The sequence below is a fragment of the Ceratotherium simum genome, chromosome 6 (assembly GCF_057802395.1).
Source record: "Ceratotherium simum simum isolate JZ-2026a chromosome 6, ASM5780239v1, whole genome shotgun sequence".
Classification (NCBI taxonomy): Eukaryota; Metazoa; Chordata; class Mammalia; order Perissodactyla; family Rhinocerotidae; genus Ceratotherium; species Ceratotherium simum.
Window position 1 is genome coordinate 64,445,659 of NC_141905.1, and position 21,909 is coordinate 64,467,567.

Sequence of the window (21,909 nt, forward strand, 5' to 3'; positions counted from 1 at the left end):
TTCTCAGGAGCTATCCTTATTCCCCACAGATTGTAGATGAACAACATCCTTGACTACCTTGGGACAAGGACGCTATTTGGATCTGCTTCTTAAATTAATTGAATGAGAAGATAGTTTTGATATTTTGATGAAGTGAATATATTCAGGAATAGCAAGGGAAGTTGCCACTATCAAGGATGGATCAATACTTTCTTTTTAGAGTTGCTCGTATTTCAGATGATGAAAGTAGTACAAATTCGTTGTAGAAAACATGGGAAATGCAGACAAATATGAAGAAGGGATTAGAAAAACCACTCATAAGTTTACTACCCAGAGATACCACCATTGACGTTTTGGAGACAAATGGATTCATTCTAAGCAGCTGTCGAATGATCTCAAAGACCATCACTAAACTTGCCAGCTGTGAGTTATTTTTGTTACATCCACAAAGGACCAAAATCGACCCATTCCTAGTCAACAAGACTTATTTGTTGATAATAGATTTTATTTTTCTTTTCAATGGGAAGACAACTTAATAAAGATATTGGAGGCAAGCAGGCATGAATTCCAGTCGCAACCTTGCCACCTACACGCCGTGTGGCCTTGGGCAAATCATTTAACTTTTCTGAGCTTTAGACGTGTAGTTAAAATTAAACACAAAAACAAATATAATGTGCCTAGCACAGAGTCTAGTACAAAATAAGCCATCAATAATGGTAGCTAATATTCTTGCCCTCCTCTTCTGATGACACTCTAGAAAATCGAAGTGTTAAAAATATGCTTTTAATTCTAGGCAGCTTGTTCTGAGCTCCCTGTTGAGTGAGCATCATGCAGTTAATTCTAATGGTTTGTCTTGCTAATGAGGGGAAGTTGTATTATTGGTTTAAATGAAGCAATTAAGTCAAAGAGATGGCTTAGAATTAGTAATCTGCACACCCACGGCAGACGAGGATAGATAATAATATCCTCATTGCTGGTGTCAATGTGAGTGCCTGCCTCTTCTCCACCTCCCAACAGAGCCTCTCGTTCAACAGGGAGGCAGCCAGCTCACTGGGTACCCTGGATGGCTGGAGCACATTACCTGTTAACCAGAGATTCCCGCAGATTTTAGAAGTATGTTTGAACCAGAGCTAGTTCCTCAGGACTTTTTCAGCCATCTGTGGAGTTGTGGAGCATGAGATACAATATCACTTCTAACTTGGTGTTTCTCAATCCTGGCTGCACATTAGAATTACCAGAGGACTTTAAAACCTGTGAAACCCAAGCCACATGCTTGACCAATTAAAGCAGAATCCCTGTGGGGATCGGGTCCAGGCAAAGGTGTGTTGTCAAAGATCCCCAGGGAATTCCATTGTGCAGCCAGGGTGGTGTCATTTGATCACCTGAGCTGCAATATCTTGCAGTCAAGGGCCACACATTATGGTGGAATGTAGCTAATGTAGTAGTAATATAGCTGTTACTATAGAAACATTTAGAAACATTAAAAAGTATATTGAAACTCTCATAATTCACCTCCTCCCTGTTCTTTCCATATACTTCTAAATTTCTTGGGTATCTGGAATCATAATTCTGAAGCTCTGGTTCTTTTTTTAAGCAAAAGCCAAAGTTTAAGCTCGCAAAGAGTTGGTATCCTCTGTGTCTTGCTGATTAGGAGGCTGGTCTCAGTGTTCACAAAAGTCCCCCTAATTCCAACTTTTTATGTAAGATGTAGTGTGTATGTAACCACATAAAGATATGACGTTCAAATGAGTGGAGAATTTCTTTGCAAAACAAAGTTTGTCTTATTCAGACAGGAGGTTTTTCGCATGCAAAGAGAATTCTTGAAGGAGAGGGCACGATGCCGGGCCCTGCAGGAAGAACTGGAGAACCCCATGAATGTGCACAGGTGGAGGAATCTCGAGGTAACATCTGGCAGAACCTTCCTCCCATCCCCAAATCTCTTCTTCTACCCAACAAAGGCTTCCTACCTAAAGCACGATGGGAAGTGTGATTTTATTTAATGTGGTGCAAATGGCCACCTAAAATGTAAGTTGTGATCAAATGTAAATTGGGTCGTTCCAGAACCAGATTGTTTATTCGGGCTTTGTTTAAAAAGTCCTGGACAAAATCTTTTTTGTCTAAAAAAGACCCAGTGAAAGCTCTGAACCGGCCTCACCAGTAGACATTTATTTTTCTTGTTTAGGTACTTTTTGGTCAACCAGTTGTCCTGCGGCTGCCTGTTAGTCTTGGATTGTTAATTGCTTTTAGCTACATTGCCCACCAGCATCTTCACGATCTTTCAGCTGGTCTTTGCATCCTTCTGCTTCCTGCAGGAAATATGGCTTTTGTCAACTAGTCCCCTTTTTGAAGGACTAGCATTGTGTTAGCCAAACCGTTTCTCTTAGGATCTGGGGACATAGCCAAAGTCCCGTAATAATGATAAACCTCATATTTTATTTTATGACATCCTAATAGACATTTCCACCAGCACTGCAGATAACAGTTAAAGACAAGCTCTGCATTTTCAAGAAAAGGGTGGCTACCTCCTATAGTTATACCCAGCAAGGCGGATACCAGAAGGGCCTTTGACTAAATGAACAATTAGGGCATTGGGAGAAAATAAGTATGTGTTTTAAGAAAGAGCAGGGCAAGGGAGAAAATCAGCCAAGTGGGGTTTTGTTTTTCATCTTTATTTTTTCCTTTTAATGAAGAAAGCATTAAGAATAATGCATTATAAACTATTATGTAAACACGAGGCCTGAATTTTAACATCCAGTCTTGCCAAATGAATGTGTGCCAAATCTAGTCCCAATATATGGTTATCAGTTGGCATTGCCCAGTATTTCTTAGACAAAGTCAGAGTTGATGGACTATGTTCTTCTCCCCCGTGTTTTGGACCCTCATTTATTCTTCTTCAAATGCCAAGAGTGGTATCATTTGCTAAAGTAACGATAATATGGATGTGTCTGGGGAAGTGGATCTGGAGATTTTAAATTCATTTACTGTCACATTAGTTTACTCCATGTGTTTCCAAGCAGATCTTTAAAGTTTCCAATTCTATGTCAATTTCTATTAAAAATTAGAAAATAGAGACTCTGGGAGGCAGTTGAAAATATTTCGCTGCTAGATTAATTCAAAATGTCAGTACAGTTGAGAGTGAAGCTTTGGCTCAAAGTCTACAGGACAAATTATCAATTTATAAGAGTAGATCTTTGAGTTGTACACAGATAGCTACTGAAGGCACATCAAAGCTTTATGGATTGATAACGCCATTTGAGAGGTAAATGCCACGGTCGTGTTCTGCTGCCAATTAGCAGGCGTCCACATCCTAGAAACCTTCCCCATCATCGGCTGTAATGCATCTTCTTGTTGACAGTTACCATAGGAGAAACCTGAGGCTGAATGAATTGGAGGACCCTGTCTCATTCCTATGGAAACAGAGACGATGGTAGGGGAAGCCTCTGAGCACAGTAATTAAGAACCACAGGCTTTAGAACCAGGTATATCTGGGCTTGAATCCAGTTCTGACCCTTACCAGTGTGAGTAAATGACTTAATCCTCTGAGCCTCAGTTGTCTTATCTGTCAAAGGGAAGACTAACAGTGTCTCACAGGGCTGTCGTGTGGCTAACATTTGATAATATATGAAAAGCACTTAGCATAGTGTTTGGATGGTGGCAAAGAATCAGGTGTCCTGCACAGTAGCTACCATTATTGTTGTTGTTGTTGTTATTATTATTTCCCCTAGTGGAATAAACATATTCATTTTCCATTTATTGGCTAACTAGAGCCAATAGATAAGACATTAGCCAAAAGTCGATCTGTTTTGATGACCATCCCACCTGTTACACATTTTTTTTTGGTTCTCATTCTCTCTGTATTGGGCCTGCAGGTTTGCAATAGATTTTGATAAAACAATACTTATTTTACATAGGGACTTCAGGGCTTTGAAACTGATGATATCTCAGCTGCTTTACGTTGTTCCCCTTGAACAGGCCAGTGACCCCAGTACCTTTGAGCTGATACAGAAAATTCACATGCTGCAGAAGCGTCTCATCAGCAAGACGGAAGAGGTGGTTGAGAAAGAGCTGCTCCTCCAGGTAGCATTTTCACTTTCTGTGCTCAGTGAACAAGCATCTTCTCTTAGCAGCACCATCTCCAGGACTGTTTTTCAGAATCAGTTATTTGGCAGCGTTGCGTGCCCCATTTTTAACTGTAGATGGCAACAGTGACTCACACATGGAGAACAAACAGCCTGATTAATTGGTCTTTTCATGCTGCCATCACTGATATTTCAAGAATTCTGGAAAATTAAGTTCAAGGCTAGACTCACTGAATTGGGTAATATGAGCTTTTTTTCTCCCACTTCTCTACAGTTTTATTTGTCAGATTCTTTTAAATACTTTTCTTCATATCTTCATATAACGTGAAATGCTATGATTTTGATTTTGAAAATAAGCTTTCACACAGAGCACAAATGATCTGTCTTCTTGAAAATTTGTGAGAGTGAAATGGAAGGAAAGATTTGTTTTTGAGGATTTTCAGCGGTAAGTTATTCTGGAGCAGTTAGGAATTGTAACTTCCTTTCAGGCCAACATCTTTGCAAGTACCACTTGTCATCACCATCATCACCATCATCATCATCATGCCAGCTGTGCTGGGGGCTTTACCTACCTTGTCTCAGTCCCTCTTCACAGTTCAGGGGGATGGGTACAGTCACCCCCAATCAATGGATGAGGAAGTTGGGCCCCAGGAATTTAGTGCGGATAGAATGTAAGTCTGGTGTTAGATGGCGTGGGTTGGAGTCCTGCCTCTGCCAATTTGCAGCTGTTTGAGGTTAACTTCTCTGCACCTGAGATTCTTAATCTGTATGGTGGACAATAATAGAATCTGTGAAAAAAGATATACAGATTGAAAAATCTTAGCATTATGCTTGGCACATAGTAAGTGTCTAACACATTTTAGCAATTGTTCTTATTATTTCTAACTCCAAAGCCCATAATTTTAACCACTGGGTTATCATTAGTAAGAGAAGAAAATTCTGTATATGAGCAAGGGGCATTTGCCCCTTCTCTTTTACATTCTACCTTAAACAAGACATTTTCCCTGAAGCTGGGTATACAGTAGGTAGCTTTCCACAGCGTCACTATGCTGAGGGGCCAACAGGGATTTTCCTCTCCTCTTATAGATAAGTGTGGTGGTTGAGAGGGCAGACTTTGGAGTCAGAAAGATCTAGTCTTGATTCAGCTCCAATACCTTATAGTTTCATGACTTGGGGAGAATTACATAAATTCTCCAAACCTCAGTTTCTCCATCTGTTATGGGGATAATAGTACCCAGTTTCATTATCGGTGGAAGATACTCCCGTCAGAGTAGATGACCTGGAAGTCCTGTTATAAGGATAACCAGTTAGTGCATGGGCACTGCGATCTGGCAGTCCAGGCTTTGAGCTGTGGCTCCACCAATGCCAGCCACAAGTCACTTGCCCAAGGCCATGCAGCTGGTAAGCGGCAGAGGGAGAACTCAAACTAGGCAGTCAGCTCCAGAGCCCATACTTTCTACCACTTCTACCTGCCTCTCCTGTTATTGTCGCTTTGTCAGTTTTAAAAAGAACTAAATTTCATGTTTTGCCAAACCTCTCTGCTGTAAGTTTGTTTCATATTTCATTGACTGCTCTAACTTCAAGATTTCCTTCCTTCTACGTACTTTGAGTTTATTCTGTTCTTTTTCTACCTTCTTAAGATTGATGCTCAGCTCATTAATGTTCAGTTTACTTTTCTAATGTAAGTATTTATGGCTGTAAAATATCCTTAAAATAATTTCATTAGTTCCTTGCCACGGGTTTTGAAATGTGGTATTTTCATTTTCATTTAGTTCTAAATATTTTCTATTTTCAGAATTATTTCTCCTTTGAGAGTAAGTCTTAAAAAATATCCACTATTTCTCCTATGGCCATTAAAAATACAACTTTAAATTTCCAAATATATATATGTTATTTTTTTAGTTATTGATTTCTGATTTTTTGCATTGTGGTCTGTATTATACTGATTCTTTGGAATTTGTTGAGACTTGATTTGTGAACAACTAAATGGTCACTTTTTATAACTGATGCTCTGTGCTTGAAAAGGATATGTACTCTAAACGTTCAATATTCAGGAGTCTATATGATGTTCATCAGATCAACCTTGCTAACTGTATTGCCCAAATCTATATCTTTCCTAATTTTTTTGTCCGCCTTATCACTGAAAACAAGTTTGGAGATTTGTCTGTCTCTCCTTGTAGTTCTGTCATTTTTTGCTTTAAGTACATTTTTTTTTTAAATTTTTTGTTTATTGCAGTAACATTGGTTTATAACATTGTAACCCTCCTCCCTCCCCCCTTCCCCTCTGGTAACCACCAATCCAATCTCTGTCCCTATGTGTTTGTTTATTGTTGTTATTATCTACTACTTAATGAAGGAAATCATACGGTATTTGACCTTCTCCCTCTGACTTATTTCACTTTGCATTATACCCTCAATGTCCATCCATGTTGTCACAAATGGCTGGATTTCATCGTTTCTTATGGCTGAGTAGTATTCCATTGTGTATATATACCACAGCTTCTTTATCCATTCGTCCCTTGATGGGCACTTAGGTTGCTTCCAAGTCTTGGCTATTGTGAATAACGCTGCAATGAACACAGGGCTGCGTGTACCTTTGCAAATTGGTGTTTTCAAGTTCTTTGGATAAATACCCAACAGTGGAATAGCTGGATCATATGGTAGTTCTATCCTTGATTTTTCGAGAAATCTCCATACTGTTTTCCATAGTGGCTGCACCAGTTTGCATTCCCACCAGCAGTGTATGAGAGTTCCCTTCTCTCCACATCCTCTCCAACACATGTTGTTTCCTGTCTTGTTAATTATAGCCATTCTGACGGGCGTGAGGTGATATCTCATTGTAGTTTTGATTTGCATTTCCCTGATAGTGATTTTGAACATCTTTTCATGTGTCTGTTGGCCATCTGTATATCTTCTTTGGAGAAATGTCTGTTCAGGTCTTTTGCCCATTTTTTAATTGGGTTGTTAGCTTTTTTGTTGTTGAGATGCATGAGTTCTTTATATATTTTGGAGATTAAGCCCTTATCAGATGTATGATTTGCAAATATCTTCTCCCAATTGTTAGGTTGTCTTTTTGTTTTGTTGATGGTTTCCTTTGCTGTGCAGAAGCTTTTTAGTTTGATGTAGTCCCATTTGTTTATTTTTTCTATTGTTTCTCTTGCCCGGTCAGACATGGTGTTTGAAAAGATGTCGCTAAGACCGATGTCAAAGAGCGTACTACCTATGTTTTCTTCTAGAAGTTTCATAGTTTCAGGTCTTACATTCAAGTCTTTAATCCATTTGGAGTTAATTTTTGTGTATGGTGTAAGGTAAGGGTCTACTTTCATTTTTTTGCATGTGGCTATCCAGTTTTCCCAACACCATTTGTTGAAGAGACTTTCTTTTCCCCATTGTATGTTCTTGGCTCCTTTGTCAAAGATTAGCTGTCCATAGATGTGTGGGTTTATTTCTGGGCTTTCGATTCTATTCCATTGATCTGTGTGTCTGTTTTTGTGCCAGTACCATGCTGTTTTGGTTACTATAGCTTTGTAGTATATTTTGAAATCAGGGAGTGTGATGCCTCCAGCTTGGTTCTTTTTTCTCAGGATTCCTTTAGCTATTCGGGGTCTTTTGTTGTTCCATATAAATTTTAGGATTCTTTGTTCTATTTCTGTGAAAAATGTTGTTGGAACTTTGATAGGGATTGCATTGAATCTATAGGTGGCTTTAGGAAGTATGGACATCTTAACTATGTTAATTCTTCCAATCCAAGAGCACGGAATATCTTTCCATTTCTTTGTGTCTTCTTCAATTTCTTTCAGAAATGTTTTATAGTTTTCGGTGTACAGATCTGTCACCTCTTTGGTTAAGTTTATTCCTAGGTATTTTATTCTTTTTGTTGCAATTGTAAATGGGATGGTATTTTTAATTTCTCTTTCTGCTACTTTGTTGTTAGTGTACAGAAATGCAACTGCTTTTTGTATGTTGATTTTGTATCCTGCAACTTTACCATATTCGTTTATTACTTCTAAAAGTTTTCTGGTGGATTCTTTAGGGTTTTCTATATATAAAATCATGTCATCTGCAAATAGTGACAGTTTCACTTCTTCCTTTCCAATTTGGATCCCTTTTATTTCTTTCTCTTGCCTGATTGCTCTGGCTAGGACTTCCAATACTATGTTAAATAGGAGTGGTGAGAGTGGGCATCCTTGTCTGGTTCCTGTTCTTAGAGGGATAGCTTTCAGTTTTTCACCATTGAGGATGATATTAGCTGTGGGTTTCTCATATATGGTCTTTATTATGTTGAGGTACTTTCCTTCTATACCCATTTTATTCAGAGTTTTTATCATAAATGGATGCTGGATCTTGTCAAATGCTTTCTCTGCATCTATTGAGATGATCATGTGATTTTTGTTCTTCATTTTATTAATGTGGTGTATCACGTTGATTGATTTGCGAATGTTAAACCATCCCTGCATCCCTGGAATAAATCCCACTTGATCATGGTGTATAATCTTTTTAACGTATTGTTGTATGCGATTTGCTAGTATTTTGTTGAGGATTTTTGCATCGATGTTCATCAGTGATATTGGCCTGTAATTTTCTTTTTTTGTGTTGTCCTTGTCTGGTTTTGGTATCAGGGTAATGTCAGCTTCATAGAATGAGTTAGGAGCTTCCCCCTCCTCAATTTTTTGGAAGAGTTTGAGAAGGATAGGTATTAAGTCTTCTTTGAATGTTTGGTAGAATTCACCAGGGAAGCTGTCTGGTCCTGGACTTTTATTTTTGGGGAGGTTTTTGATTACTGTTTTGATCTCCTTACTGGTGATTGGTCTATTCAAATTCTCTACTTCTTCTTGATCCAGTTTTGGAAGGTTGTATGATTCTAAGAATTTATCCATTTCTTCCAGATTGTCGAATTTGTTGGCATATAGCTTTTCATAGTATTCTCTTATAATCTTTTGTACTTCTGAGGTGTCTGTTGTAACCTCTCCTCTTTCATTTCTGATTTTACTTATTTGTGTCTTCTCTCTTTTTTTCTTGGTGAGTCTAGCTAAAGGTTTGTCTATTTTGTTGATCTTTTCAAAGAACCAGCTCTTGGTTTTATTAATTTTTTCTATTGTTTTTTTGGTCTCTATTTCATTTATTTCTGCTCTGATTTTTATTATTTCCCTTCTTCTACTGATTTTGGGCTTTGTTTGTTCTTCTTTTTCCAGGTCCTTTAGGTGCATTGTTAGATTGTTTATTTGAGATTTTTCTTGTTTGTTGAGATAGGCCTGTATCGCTATAAACTTCCCTCTTAGAACCGCTTTTGCTGTATCCCATAAATTCTGGCATGTCGTATTTTCATTTTCATTTGTCTCCAGGTATTTTTTGATTTCTTCTTTGATTTCTTCGTTAACCCAGTCGTTGTTCAGTAGCATTTTGTTTAATCTCCACGTATTTGTGGCTTTTCTGATTTTCTTCCTATAGTTGATTTCTAGTTTCATACTGTTGTGGTCAGAAAAGATGCTTGGTATTATTTCAATCTTCTTAAATTTATGGAGACTTGTTTTGTGGCCTAATATGTGATCAATCCTGGAGAATGTTCCATGTGCATTTGAAAAGAACGTGTATTCTTCGGTTTTTGGATGGAATGCTCTGTATATATCTACTAGGTCCATCTGTTCTAGTGTGTCGTTTAAGGCCAATGTTTCCTTATTGATCTTCTGTTTGGATGATCTATCCATTGGTGTAAGTGGAGTGTTAAAGTCCCCTACTATTATTGTGTTACTGTCTATTTCTGTTTTTATGTCTGTTAATAATTTCTTTATATATTTAGGTGCACCTACATTGGGTACGTAGATATTTACAAGTGTTATATCCTCTTGTTGGATTGTTCCCTTGATCATTATGTAATGCCCTTCTTTGTCTCTTTTTACAGTTTTTGTTTTAAAGTCTATTTTGTCTGATATGAGTACTGCTACCCCAGCTTTCTTTTCATTGCCATTTGCGTGGAGTATCCTTTTCCATCCCTTCACTTTCAGTTTGTGAGTGTCTTTAGGTCTGAAGTGTGTCTCTTGTAAGCAGCATATATATGGGTCTTGTTTTTTTATCCAGTCAGCCACCCTCTGCCTTTTAATTGGAGCATTTAGTCCATTGACGTTTAAAGTAGCTATTGATAAGTATGTACTTACTGCCATTTTTTAACTTTATTTATTTATTTATTTTTTCCCTCAGTGTTTTAGTAGTCCTTCTCTGTTCCTTACTTCTTCTATACAGAATTGATGGTCACTTTAGTTTGACCTCTGTATGAAAGCTGTACTCTTTAACTCCCCTCCTCCCTCCTTTTATGTTTTTGATATCATATCTAACCTCTTTTTTGTGCATTTGTATCCATTTCCCTCTTATCATGGAAATAGATAATTTTTCCTATTTGTGGTCTTCTCTTTTCCCCTTAAATCAGTCCCTTTAACATTTCTTGTAGCACTGGTTTCTTGGTGACAAACTCCTTTAATTTTTGCTTATCTGGGAAAATTTTGATCTCTCCTTCCATTTTGAATGATAACCTTGCTGGGTAGAGTATTCTTGGCTGTAAGTTTTTTCCTTTAGCACTTTAAAATATCGTGCCATTCTCTTCTAGCCTGTAAGGTTTCTGCTGAGAAGTCAGCTGATAGCCTTATGGGGTTTCCTTTGTATTTAACTTGACATTCTCTTGCGGCTTTTAGGATTCTCTCTTTATCTTTAATTCTGGACATTTTGATTATGATGTGTCTTGGTGTGGGCCTCTTTGGGTTTATCTTGTTTGGGGCTCTCTGAGCTTCCTGTACCTGGATGTCTGTTTCCTTCCTTAGGTTAGGAAAGTTTTCATCTATTATTTCTTGAAATAGATTCTCTGCCCCCTTGTCTCGCTCTTCTCCTTCCGGGACACCTATAACACGGATGTTAGTGCGCTTGATGTTGTCCCAGAGGTCCCTTAGACTGTCCTCACTCTTTTTAATTCTTTTCTCTTTTACCTGTTCACCTTGGGTAATTTCTTCTAGTCTTTCTTCCAGCTCACAGATCCGTTCTTCTGTACCCTCTACTCTGCTTTTGAGTCCCTCTAATGAATTTTTCATTTCCAGTATTGTATTCTTCATTTCTGATTGGTTCTTTTTATATCTTCCATTTCTTTGTTGACATTCTCACTGAGTTCATCTATTCTTCTCCCCAGATCAGTGAGCATCCTTAACACTCTTAGTTTGAACTCTCTGTTGGGTAGGTTGCTCATTTCTGTTTCACTTAGTTCCTTTTCTGGGGTTTTGTCCTGTTCCCTTACTTGGAATGTATTCCTTTGCCTCCTCATTTTGCCTCTTTCCCTGTGCTTGTGTCTATGTCTTAGGTAGGTCAGCTACGTCTCCTGCTCTTGGATAGGTGACCTTATGTAAGTGATGCCTTAGGAGGCTTCCAGTGTGCTTCCCTCAGTTTTCAATGTTCCAGGGGTGGCCCCTATGTGGGCTACGTGTGTCCTTCTATTGTGGCCTGTTAGCTCTCCCTATAGGCGCCCAGGGAGGCTGAGTTATGCTCCTGGCCAGCTGTTGTAATGCTCAGCTGCTTATGGTTGTTGTGGGCCCTTCAGTCTCTTTATCAGGTGTGGGGAGCCCCAGCACAGTTGGCTGTAAGTTCTAATACCACATTTGTGTTGCAGTATTTCTTTTAACTGAGTAAGTCCCCAGCGTGGCAGGTTGTTAGGCTCAGGGCCTTACAATTGCTGTAAGCCTCTAGCCTATTAGGTCTCTTGTCAGCTCTCTGAGGATTGCAGCTGGGTGGGGCTGGCCTCAGGCACTGGAGCACCCAATTGTTTCAGGCTTTAGAAGGTGGAGCAAACCTCCTATGTGGGTCTTTGAGAAGCACAAGTCTTCTGCAGCTGACAAGCCCTGTTGCCCACAGGTCCACACACACAGTCAACACAGTCCTGCCCCGTGTGAGCGCCCCGACCTCCCCAAGCGGACCCAGTCTCTCCACGGCGGGAGCCCCACACTCTCCACCCGCTCCTTGTACACACCCTGCCCCGCTCAAGTTGGCTCAGTTGCCAGGCTGCAGAGAATCCAGTCACCAATCTATGCAGGCCCACACGTTGCCTGAGGGCTTGTTGTTGGGTGGGGCCAGTCTCTAGGGTGGGCTGCCTGCCCTGGCTGAGCTGGATTAAATCGGTGCTCTAGCGGGTGGAGCAGACCCTGGGCTAGCAGGCCTCAGGGAGAACTCCAATGGCGTCTGTGTCAGCACGCCCACACCGGGCCACAACAATGGCTGCCGCCAATGTCCCAGTCCCTGGAGAGGTCTCACCCCTCACCAAGATGCACTCAGGGCCTATTAGGTGAGTCTCTTGTCACCAAAGCACTGTGCACCTTTCTTTCTGGTGATTTTAGGATGCTTTCTGGAACGGGTGAGTTTGTGCGCGGGCCCTTTAAGAGCCAGTTTTAGTTTCTTTGTGAACCGGGTTTTCTGGGGGTGCTCCCCAATGCTTTAGTAGCAGGCAAAGTCAGATATTATGCCGCTGGTGTCGATTGTGCTGGGTCCACAAAATGCCCACAGCGGGGGCGCTCCCCGGCTCAGGGCCCCATGTCTCCAGGGAGGGCTGCGTACCTGTGAGCTGCTCCCGGCAGCCGTGAAGCTGGCGGCTTGTGAAGGCGGCGTTTTTCCTCTCCAGAAGGGAGTCTCTGCCTCTTCCACCTCAGTTAGGATTGTCCGTTGTTGCAGGAGTTCCTCTTATCCAGTTTTCAGTTCTGTCTCAAGGGTAATTTTTCCACGAGTAGTTGTAAATTAGCTGTGTCCACGGGAGGAGGTGAGTTCAGAGTCTGCCTACGGCGCCATCTTGACTCCACCTCGCTTTAAGTACATTTTAGATTATGTTCATAAGGTAAGTAAAATATGATTTTTATTTCTTCCTGGTGAATTGTTTCTTTAATATTATATAAGAACCCTCCTTAATCCTTAATGCTTTTACTTACAAAATTGTGTGATATTCATATAGCTCCACCTTTTTTTTTTTTTTTTTGCATAATTTTCCTATACTTTTACACTTTTGGTGTCCTTACACTTTAGGTGAGTCTCTTGTAATTAAAAAAAAATCCAATCTGGTATCTTTGTGTTTTGACTGATGTGTTTAGTCTATTTATACTTGTTGGTAATTTTAGGTTTATTTCTACATTATTTTTTATTGTTTGCCCTAGTCGTTTTTTAGTCTTCAAAAAAGGTCTATTCCTGCTTTCTATCAGATTAAGTTTTCTTTAATTCCCTCTTTTTTCCTCCATTAGTCACTTTTGTCTCCTCGTTACTCCATATTCCCTTTTTCTTGGCTTATTTATTTTTTCTGAATAGTTACCACCACTCAATGTGATTCTCTCTCTCTCTCATGGATTTCCTTAAAAATTTAACATGCATGGTTGACATCAAGTCTAAACAAATCTAAAGCTGATCAATATCCTTATCCTTCTTACAAACAATGCAAGGACTTGGAATGCTTTAACTCAAATTGTCCTCTCCAGTACTCCCAGTATTAGTCACCATTATCATTATTTTGTAGAGTCAATGAATTATTTAGTCAGATTTACCAAAATGCCTTCCTTCTATGTTCATCTCCTTTTTCTTTTTTTTTTTTGGTAAGGAAGATTAGCCCTGAGCTAACACCTTTTGCCAATCTTCCTCTTTTTGCTTGAGGAAGATTGGCCCTGAGCTAAGATAAGCCCCATCTTCCTCTATTTTGTATGTGGGATGCCTTGACAGCATGGCTTGATAAACGGTGTGTATGTCCGTGCCTGGGATCCAAACCTACAAACCCGGGCCGCTGAAGCAGAGCACGCCGAACTTAACCACCACGCCACTGGGCTGGCCCCTCCATCTCCTTTTTGAAGTGCATCCTTTCATAGTTCTTTCAGTGATAAATTTTTCAATGGCTAACACTCTCCTTTGCTTGTCTAAAAATCTTTTTATTTTGGCTTGACTTGTAAACGATTAAGTTGAAATACTATTTTCTATTTGTACTTTGAAGATGTTAGACCTTTGTGTTAGCTTTTAAGGATGCTATTGAGAAGTCTGCCATCGGTCTAATTATTATTGCTCCTTTTTAAGTATCCTGCCTTTTCTTCTGTTCAATTGTTAGAGCTTCTCTTTGTCTTTGGCATTCTGGAGTCTCAGCACAAGGCGTTTGGTATGAGTTTAGTTTTACTTACTATGCTTAGGACCCGCTGTATTTCCTGAATTTGAGGATTCTTGTGTCTTGAAATAGTCTCTCCTTTATTCTTCTCTGTTCACTCCTTCTGGAACTCTTATTAGATCTATGTTGGATTTTCTCATTCATTCTTCTTTATCTACTGACCTCTTTGATATTTTTCTTCTCTTTATCTCTTGTGTTACATTTTCTCAGCTTTATCTTCTTTTTCACTAAGTCTTTCTTTAGGAGTGCTTATCTACTAATAGTCAATCCACCAAGATTTTATTTTCAATGATTTTATTTTTGTTTTCTAGAGATTCTTTTCCACATATGACTGGTCTTTGTTGATAGTGTCTTGATCTTTTATGTTTTTATTCCTTTCTTTATATCTTAAATTAATTTAAACGTTTATTTTATAGTCTTTTTTTTTTTTTTTTTTTAGGAAGACCGGCTCTAAGCTAACATCTATTGCCAATCCTCCTCTTTTTTTTTTCCCCCAAAGCCCCAGTAGATAGTTGTATGTCATAGTTGCACAACCTTCTAGTTGCTGTATGTGGGACGCAGCCTCAGTGTGGCCGGAGAAGCAGTGCGTCGGTGCGCGCCCGGAACCCGAACCCGGGCCACCAGTAGCAGAGCGCGTGCACTTAACCGCTAAGCCACGGGGCCGGCCCTATTTTATAGCCTTTATTTGATTGTTCTATTATTTGAACGTCTTGGAGGTCTTTCCTATTGTTTGTTATGACTGCTGACTTTCATTCCTAGTGGATCTTTTTCCTTTTATGTTGTGATTTTGGATTGTGAACTCATTTTCAGAAAGGATTTATTTATGGGACTTGGGAATGGTCCAGGTTAAGGGTATATCCCTTCATTTGTTTCTGCCACATGCCTTAGGATATATCACTTGCTAAGGATAATTTTTTTATGTTCAATTCTCACCTTGGGGCTTCCTGGACCACTGGTTAATGTGTATTAGAACCCCAAACTCTTGTGATGGAAGATCCATGGATATAAATTCTCCAGATAGCCAATTTTTTTCCCCACCCAGAGCCCAGGAGAGACAGTTAAATTTTCTTGTGATCTTCCTCTCCCAGTAGGTGGATATCTATCTTTCGCTGAGACTGTAACTCTTTTTAAGTCCCTAACTTTATGTGGAGGAGGCTCAGTACCAACTACCCACTTCACCCAGGCCCAGCACCTCACCTTTTACCTTCTTGTGGCCGTTAATATCCAAGCCCTTTGTTCAGTGAGTCCAGCCGCTTGTCTCAATCAGCACCCAAGGGATAGCTGCAATATCTATTCACTGTTCTCATATGCAGTTCACCCTTTGGTTTTGACATCTGAGGATCAAACTGCTTTTTGTGATTAAAAGGATGTGTTGTTTTATTCAGCATGTTTAATGCTTTGTGAACTTTAGTTTTCAGGTTATTTATTCTGCCATATTGCCATGTATAGAAATTTCTTGTTTGCTCTAATCCCTAGTTTTCTCATCCATAAATTGGGGACAATAATAGAACCTACCCAAGAACTGAGTGTGTTAAGTACACATAAAGGTTTATGAGAGTGCTTAGTTATCATTAACAATGTTCTTATTAACATTATGATGATGATGATTATTAATATTAATCACCAAGCAGCTTTTTACAGGTCTCCAAAGTTTAATATCCTGCCTCACTCCCCTTTATCTGATTTCTCATTTAACCTTTCTTTTGGATAATTGGGCTGCCCTGTGCCTGCTGTGACTTTCCTCCAGGAGCTTGCACATCCCCACACGACGAGCCTTGTTATCTTGGTGAAGCCCCAGGTACGCCACAGGATTTGACAGTTCCTCAATTCCATCTGTTTTATTAAATTACTAGAGAAATTCTCTGCACTCACAACAAAACATTTTGCAATTAGGAAGATTTTTGGTTGAATTCTTCTGAGTGTCAGAACATTTTTTAAATGACTGTTTAATCTGTTACATGGTGATGAAGAGACCCCATCATTTCCCAGCAGCAGCTATAGGGGAAGCCTATTTCCCCTACACTAGACTGTGAGCTCTTTGAGGAAAGGCACTTCATAATCTGTCTCTCGAACCCCCGTGCCTGATACAGTACCAGGCACACAGTAAGTACTAGGTAAAGATGGACAGCCTACTGACCCTTTAGGCTTTGGCTGAAATGCTTTTTCCCCAGAGAGGGCCCCTCTTCCTAGGTTAGGTCTCTTGGTACGCGTTCCGACACCTTAACTTCTCTTTCACACCACTCGTCATACTTGTAATTAACGAAATAATTGTAATTGTGTATTTAATGACTCTTTCCTGCTAGACCATAAGTTTCACAAAGGCAGTTCCTGTGTCTATCTTAATGATCATTTCATCCCAGTTTCTTGCCCACAGGTTAATATTTGTTTAGTGACTGATTAAATGTTGGAAGAATGATGGTCCTTCAGTAAGTGGTATGTCTCATAGTTGTTTAAGCTCTGTCTTTGATCTCTGAGAGGTTTTGGGAATTATTCTTCTTGTTGCCTTTGCATTTTTGTTATTAACTTCTAACTTTGCAGGAGTCTGGAATTTACTGTGGGTTTATGGATCTATAAACTTGATGCAAACTGTCAGTGTCCTTTTTGTGTGCTGGGCAGGCTGATTCATGTGGTGAGCTCAAAGTTCTCCCCTTGCTCAGGGTTAACATGGAAATGGTTATGAGCTTGACTTTACAGATTCAGTGGTAAGAAGAAGAAGTCTGTATTCTTGCCAGGACTGGAATCTAAGGCATGGATGGGAAAAATTTCTTTTCTTTTGCCTACCAGGCTGCTCTGCCCTTCAAGGAACAGGGCAACAGAAGGCTCCTGGTGGCCTCTCCTTTCTGTTTTGGCTCCATTTATTCCTCATTTCTTCTGAATCTCCCAGTAGTAATGACTTCTTTTTTTTAAAAAAAGGCATCTGTAGGATTAGGCAGACATATGTGCCATGAGTAACTGCTATCCATTACTCAGGTATCATTATATCTTCATCATCATCGTCATTGTCAAGAAGGGATTCCAAATACAGTCACGTGTTGCTTAACGATGGGGATACATTCTGAGAAATGCATTGTTAGGTGATTTCATTGTTGTATGTACATCACAGAGTGTACTGAAAGAGAACAAAATTTGCCACCCTCTAATGTGTCTCTTTAACATGAAAATTATTTTAGGCTGATTATTTTTAAGAAACAAAAGACTCAGAAGGTTTTTCTTGTTACCTCCTCCTTAACTGCCTAAAAGAATTCAGATAAAAAGCCCTGTCTCAGCAAGTGAGCACCTTAGCACAACATGAACTAGGTGGTAGACAGGGAAGAACCTAGAAAAGCCTGTTTGTTGGGCTCCTCTCTGTGTTCTTCTGTTTCTGTGTGGCCACTTGTTTTCCAAACATGTGCTCCTTTTTACCTACCTGTGAATTGCCTTCCTTCCCTTTGAAGTCTCTGACTCTCTCCACCCCAACATCCTCTTTTGTCTTTAGCTAATGATGGTATTTAAGGTGAGGGCTTTGGCCATTTTAGTGAGTTACTCAGTTTTCCTGGGTTTCTCCCACGTATACATATTATTAGAATTTTGTTTATTTTTCTCCTGTCAATCTGTCTCATGTCAATTTAATTCTTAGACCAGCCAGAAGAACCTAGAGGGTAGAGGAAAATTCCTTCCTCCCCTATGGTACCTACACAAACCTAGATGGTATAGCCTACTATACACCTAGGCTATATGGTACTAATCTTATGGGAGCATTGTCACATATGTAGTCTTCTGTTGACCGAAATATTCTTATGTGGTGCCTGACTGTAATGGCATAAGGCACGATAGCATTAGAGTAGGAAGCTCTAACCTTTTGCCAGAGGCACTTAAAAACACAAGGAACATTTACAGCAGCTGTGACTTGTGTTTTCCAAGTGTTCAAATAGGGGGTAGCAAGGTCAAATACACTCACCCTCAGGCAAGTAGCAAGAAAGAGCAGAGTAAACTTTGTGTATCATGATTATAAATAGCAACTGATAGGGGCCTCAGAGTCAGAGGCAAAAGGGAGAGGTGGGGACTGCAGCACATGAGGGACTATGTGCTCCATCTTTAGGAAGCAGCTAACTCCATCCTAGCTAATTGCAAGCTCATGTCATCCAATCTTTAATTTTTCAAGAATAGTTGGAAATGTAGATTTTTATGTTTGCTATACTGAGTTTTAAATATTGGCAACTTTAAGAACTTTGCATAGGCTTCCCAGAAACATAAATGCCAACCACCCTTGACCCACAGGAGGCTAGTTTATAATGTCTAGCTTCAAGGCCTGGGGGAGAAAGAGATTTAAAGGAAAAGCAGCAGCACAATCAGCCTCGATTATTTTGATTTCTTTGATCTAGTCCTTTGTTATGATTCCTTGATGGAAGTACAGAGCACAAGAATCAAAAGGGAATGAGGAAATGGGGAGGGAGGAAAGGGAGGAGGCTGCAGGTGGTATGCAATGATGGACAGTCAGAGGTGAATGAGGCTGGGCTCCTCCAGGAGGCGAGCAAAGAAGCGAGGAAATCTAGAGCATGTTTTGTGGGGCAGCAGTGAGTGGGCTTAACGGAAGATGGACCTTCTTAAGATATCTTTCCCCCTGCTGCTAATGACTCTGCCTTTGTTTCATTTTACAAGCTTTTCTAAAAACAGAAAAGGACTTCCCTGAATTGTTGAGGAGGCCAAGGGTTGCCTCCTGACCCTCAGAGGCATGGACAGCAGATGTATTGCTGGCATCTGCTCAACTAACAGATACTAAGTGCTCCCCACGTGCCAGGGCACATGGGATTCCAGAGTGGACGAGACAGACTTGATCCTGGCCTTGACAAGGGCTGTGATTCCATACAGGATGCTATGGGACTCTGAACAAGACTTTGGAATGGTCAGGGTCTCAGTTTGAGTTCCCCAAATCAGAGACTGGGCTTGGGTTCTGGTAGTTTGGGAGGTGGTCTCAGGAAAGTGCAGTGAGGGAGACAGAGCGTGAGGCGGGGAAGGTGGAAAAGTCATCTGAGTCCCAACGCCACTGGAGTTCCTCTGAGGAACCGCATTGAAATCACTGCAGAATTGTCCCGTCAAAGGAAGAGAGGCTGCGACATTGTTTGTTGACTCCCGTTCCCTCCTGGTTGAAAGTTGCCCTAGGGACATTAGGCTGCTTCTAAAAACAGCCTCCCACCTCTGAGGAAGCCCTGACCTGAGGCAGAAAAGCTGACTCTGCCTGCACGGGAGAAGGAAGCTGCAAGAGTGTTCCAGGAACTGATGGCCATCCCAGGGCTCCAGGTTTTTCAGCTGCAGCTGAAATTTCCAGATGGACTGAGAGGATGAGGCTCAGGGCACTGAAAGTGTCTGCTACAGGAGATGAGATTTCCTGACAGGTCTTGAAGACCATCAACCAGTAGACCCCCTTCCTCCCAGGCCCTTACTCACTTAGCTTCTCACCTGAGAGGTAAATTGCCAATCTAACTTGAGAAAAGGCAGTGGCCATTTTTCCAACCAAGTTCCCATTTGGCCTTCCCCCATTCCACCCATCTACTGCCATTCCAGTTGACATCCAGTTACCTGATGGCACAGTCAGGTAGTACTGCGGTTCATTTCAAAGATGGCGTCCTGATTTTGTTCTAATCACAGCTCTCCTTATTGAGTGCTCACTGTGTGCCAGGTACTGTGCATTACCCACACACAGACCTCAGGGGTGGTGGTGAGCACACAGCGAACAATAGCTCCCCAGATGACAGGGGTGAAATGACCCGCGATTCACCTGAGGAGGTGGTGTAATTTGGGGGAAAGGAAACAAACTTGACCTCCTAGAATGTTAGCACTGGATTGTCTTGCCCAGAACGTTCATTTTACAGATGAGAACACTGAGGCATTTCCCTTACTGTGTAGAGTAGTGACATATTGTTAGGAGGGTTAATTACTTTTCGGGGTTATGATGTATGGGAGCGTACTACCTCATGAAGAGTGACACGCTGAAGTGACCTAATAGAGAAAACTGCTTTGGTGTAGTTCAGACTTATGTCGCTTTAGGAAATTGTCACGTGCATTCTCGATTGTTTCTTGTGCCTAGAGGTCTAGGGAACAGACATGTCCCTCAGATAAATAAATAATGAACTGAGCTGGAAATGGCTGCCTCTTTGTTGGCAGCTGGGTCCTGTCCTTTCAAGGCGAACTTTCTTTGTAATTTAATTTTATGACTGACTGGATGCAAGTCTGGTTTACTTAACTGTAAAATGGCTTGAATGATTGGAGGGTTTGAAGGGACCTGCTCAAGTTAGCTGTGCAGGGGGAACAAACCTCGTATAGCACATTTTTAGATAATTCTGTGGTAAGAATCTTCCTTTTTCCTGATCTTCTGATTATCTTACATTTATTGAACGTTTGCAATGTGTTAGACATTGCTCTAAATGCTTTCTGTATGTGTTATCTCATTTAATCATCATCACAGCCCTATGAGATAAGAGCTTTTCCCCTTTCCTCAAGGTTGAGAGACTTGCCCCCAAGGCCACACACCTGGCACCTGGTAGAGTTATGAGTCTAACTTCAGCAATCTGGCTCCAAAGGTTCTTCACCATGGAAAACCATGGTCATTGACTCATCTTGTGCAGACCACCTTGGTCATTAATAGGGAAAATTCACATTTCTCATGGCATCTATAGCCTTGTTACTCTAAGTGTAGTCCTCGGACCAGTGAAATTGGCATCACCTGAGAGCTTTTTAGAAATGCAGAATCTCAATCCCTTCCCAGGCCTAATCAATCAGAATCTGCATTTTAATAGGATCCCCAGGGGTTCAGGATACTGGTTCAGTCTGAGAAGCACTGGGGCCCTAAAAGATGGTCACCCTTTTCTTTGCTCCAAAGCAAGAGCCCTGGTTCAGGATGGAACGCCATGACTCCTGGTTCCTAGGCATGTGGGCTTGACTAGTTACCTAACCCTCCTACACTTCAGTTTCCTTCTCTGAAACCTGGAGCTCATCATCTTATCAGCATCCTTTGGTTGTTGTGAAGATGAAGGGAAAGGACTGCATAAAGCACTTAGCGGAATGCCAGGGGCCATGAGAATTGGCCAGTGCTCAAAAGTAATCATCATCATTTCTGATTTGGAGCATGATAACCTCACACTCTGTCCTCAGCTCCTGAATTCCAGGTACTGAGATCTAGGAAAAAACTGAAAAATGAGTGCATCCAGGGTTTGAGGCATCTTTTAGGGCCCTGCAAACTCTCGAAAGCCACTGATGTTAGTATGAAAAGTGTAGAATGTTCCTTTGTTCATAGAGACATGAAAATCCTTGATCCTGTTTGATGGTAGCCTGGATGGATTTGGCAGAAGATGCAGAGAGTTTTGAAGAGTAGAGAGAAATGGCGGTAACAGCTCATGTTTGTTGCTTGCTGAGAACATGCACAGCTGCCCTATGCTAGAGCATTTCGCTTTCACTGTATCCACAGGAAACCCAGATGAGGTAGATGCTGTTACTGTTTCCATTTTACAGAAGAGGGAACTGAGGCTTCAGAACAAAACTTGCCCAAGAGTTTACAGATAAGAAATACCCAAGCTGCAATTATAAACCAGGGTTTGGTACACGATGGCCTGCAGTTGGCTGTATCTGACTCACTACCTGTTTTTGTGTGGCTCACACCAAGAACAGTATTTATATATTTAAGTGGCTAGAAAAAAATCAAAGAAGAATAATATCTCATAACATTTA

General features: G+C 40.7%; 1 protein-coding gene across 1 annotated transcript in view; it reads left to right on the plus strand.

Annotated features, from left to right (window-relative positions):
• The window catches only part of CFAP58 (cilia and flagella associated protein 58), a 104,224-nt gene that overhangs the window by 44,090 nt on the left and 38,225 nt on the right, over nucleotides 1-21,909 (plus strand). Inside the window, exons 14-15 of the mRNA XM_014785827.2 lie at nucleotides 1,769-1,880; nucleotides 3,952-4,056. Coding sequence (XP_014641313.2) covers nucleotides 1,769-1,880; nucleotides 3,952-4,056 — 217 coding nt within the window. The remainder of the gene's footprint in view (nucleotides 1-1,768; nucleotides 1,881-3,951; nucleotides 4,057-21,909) is intronic.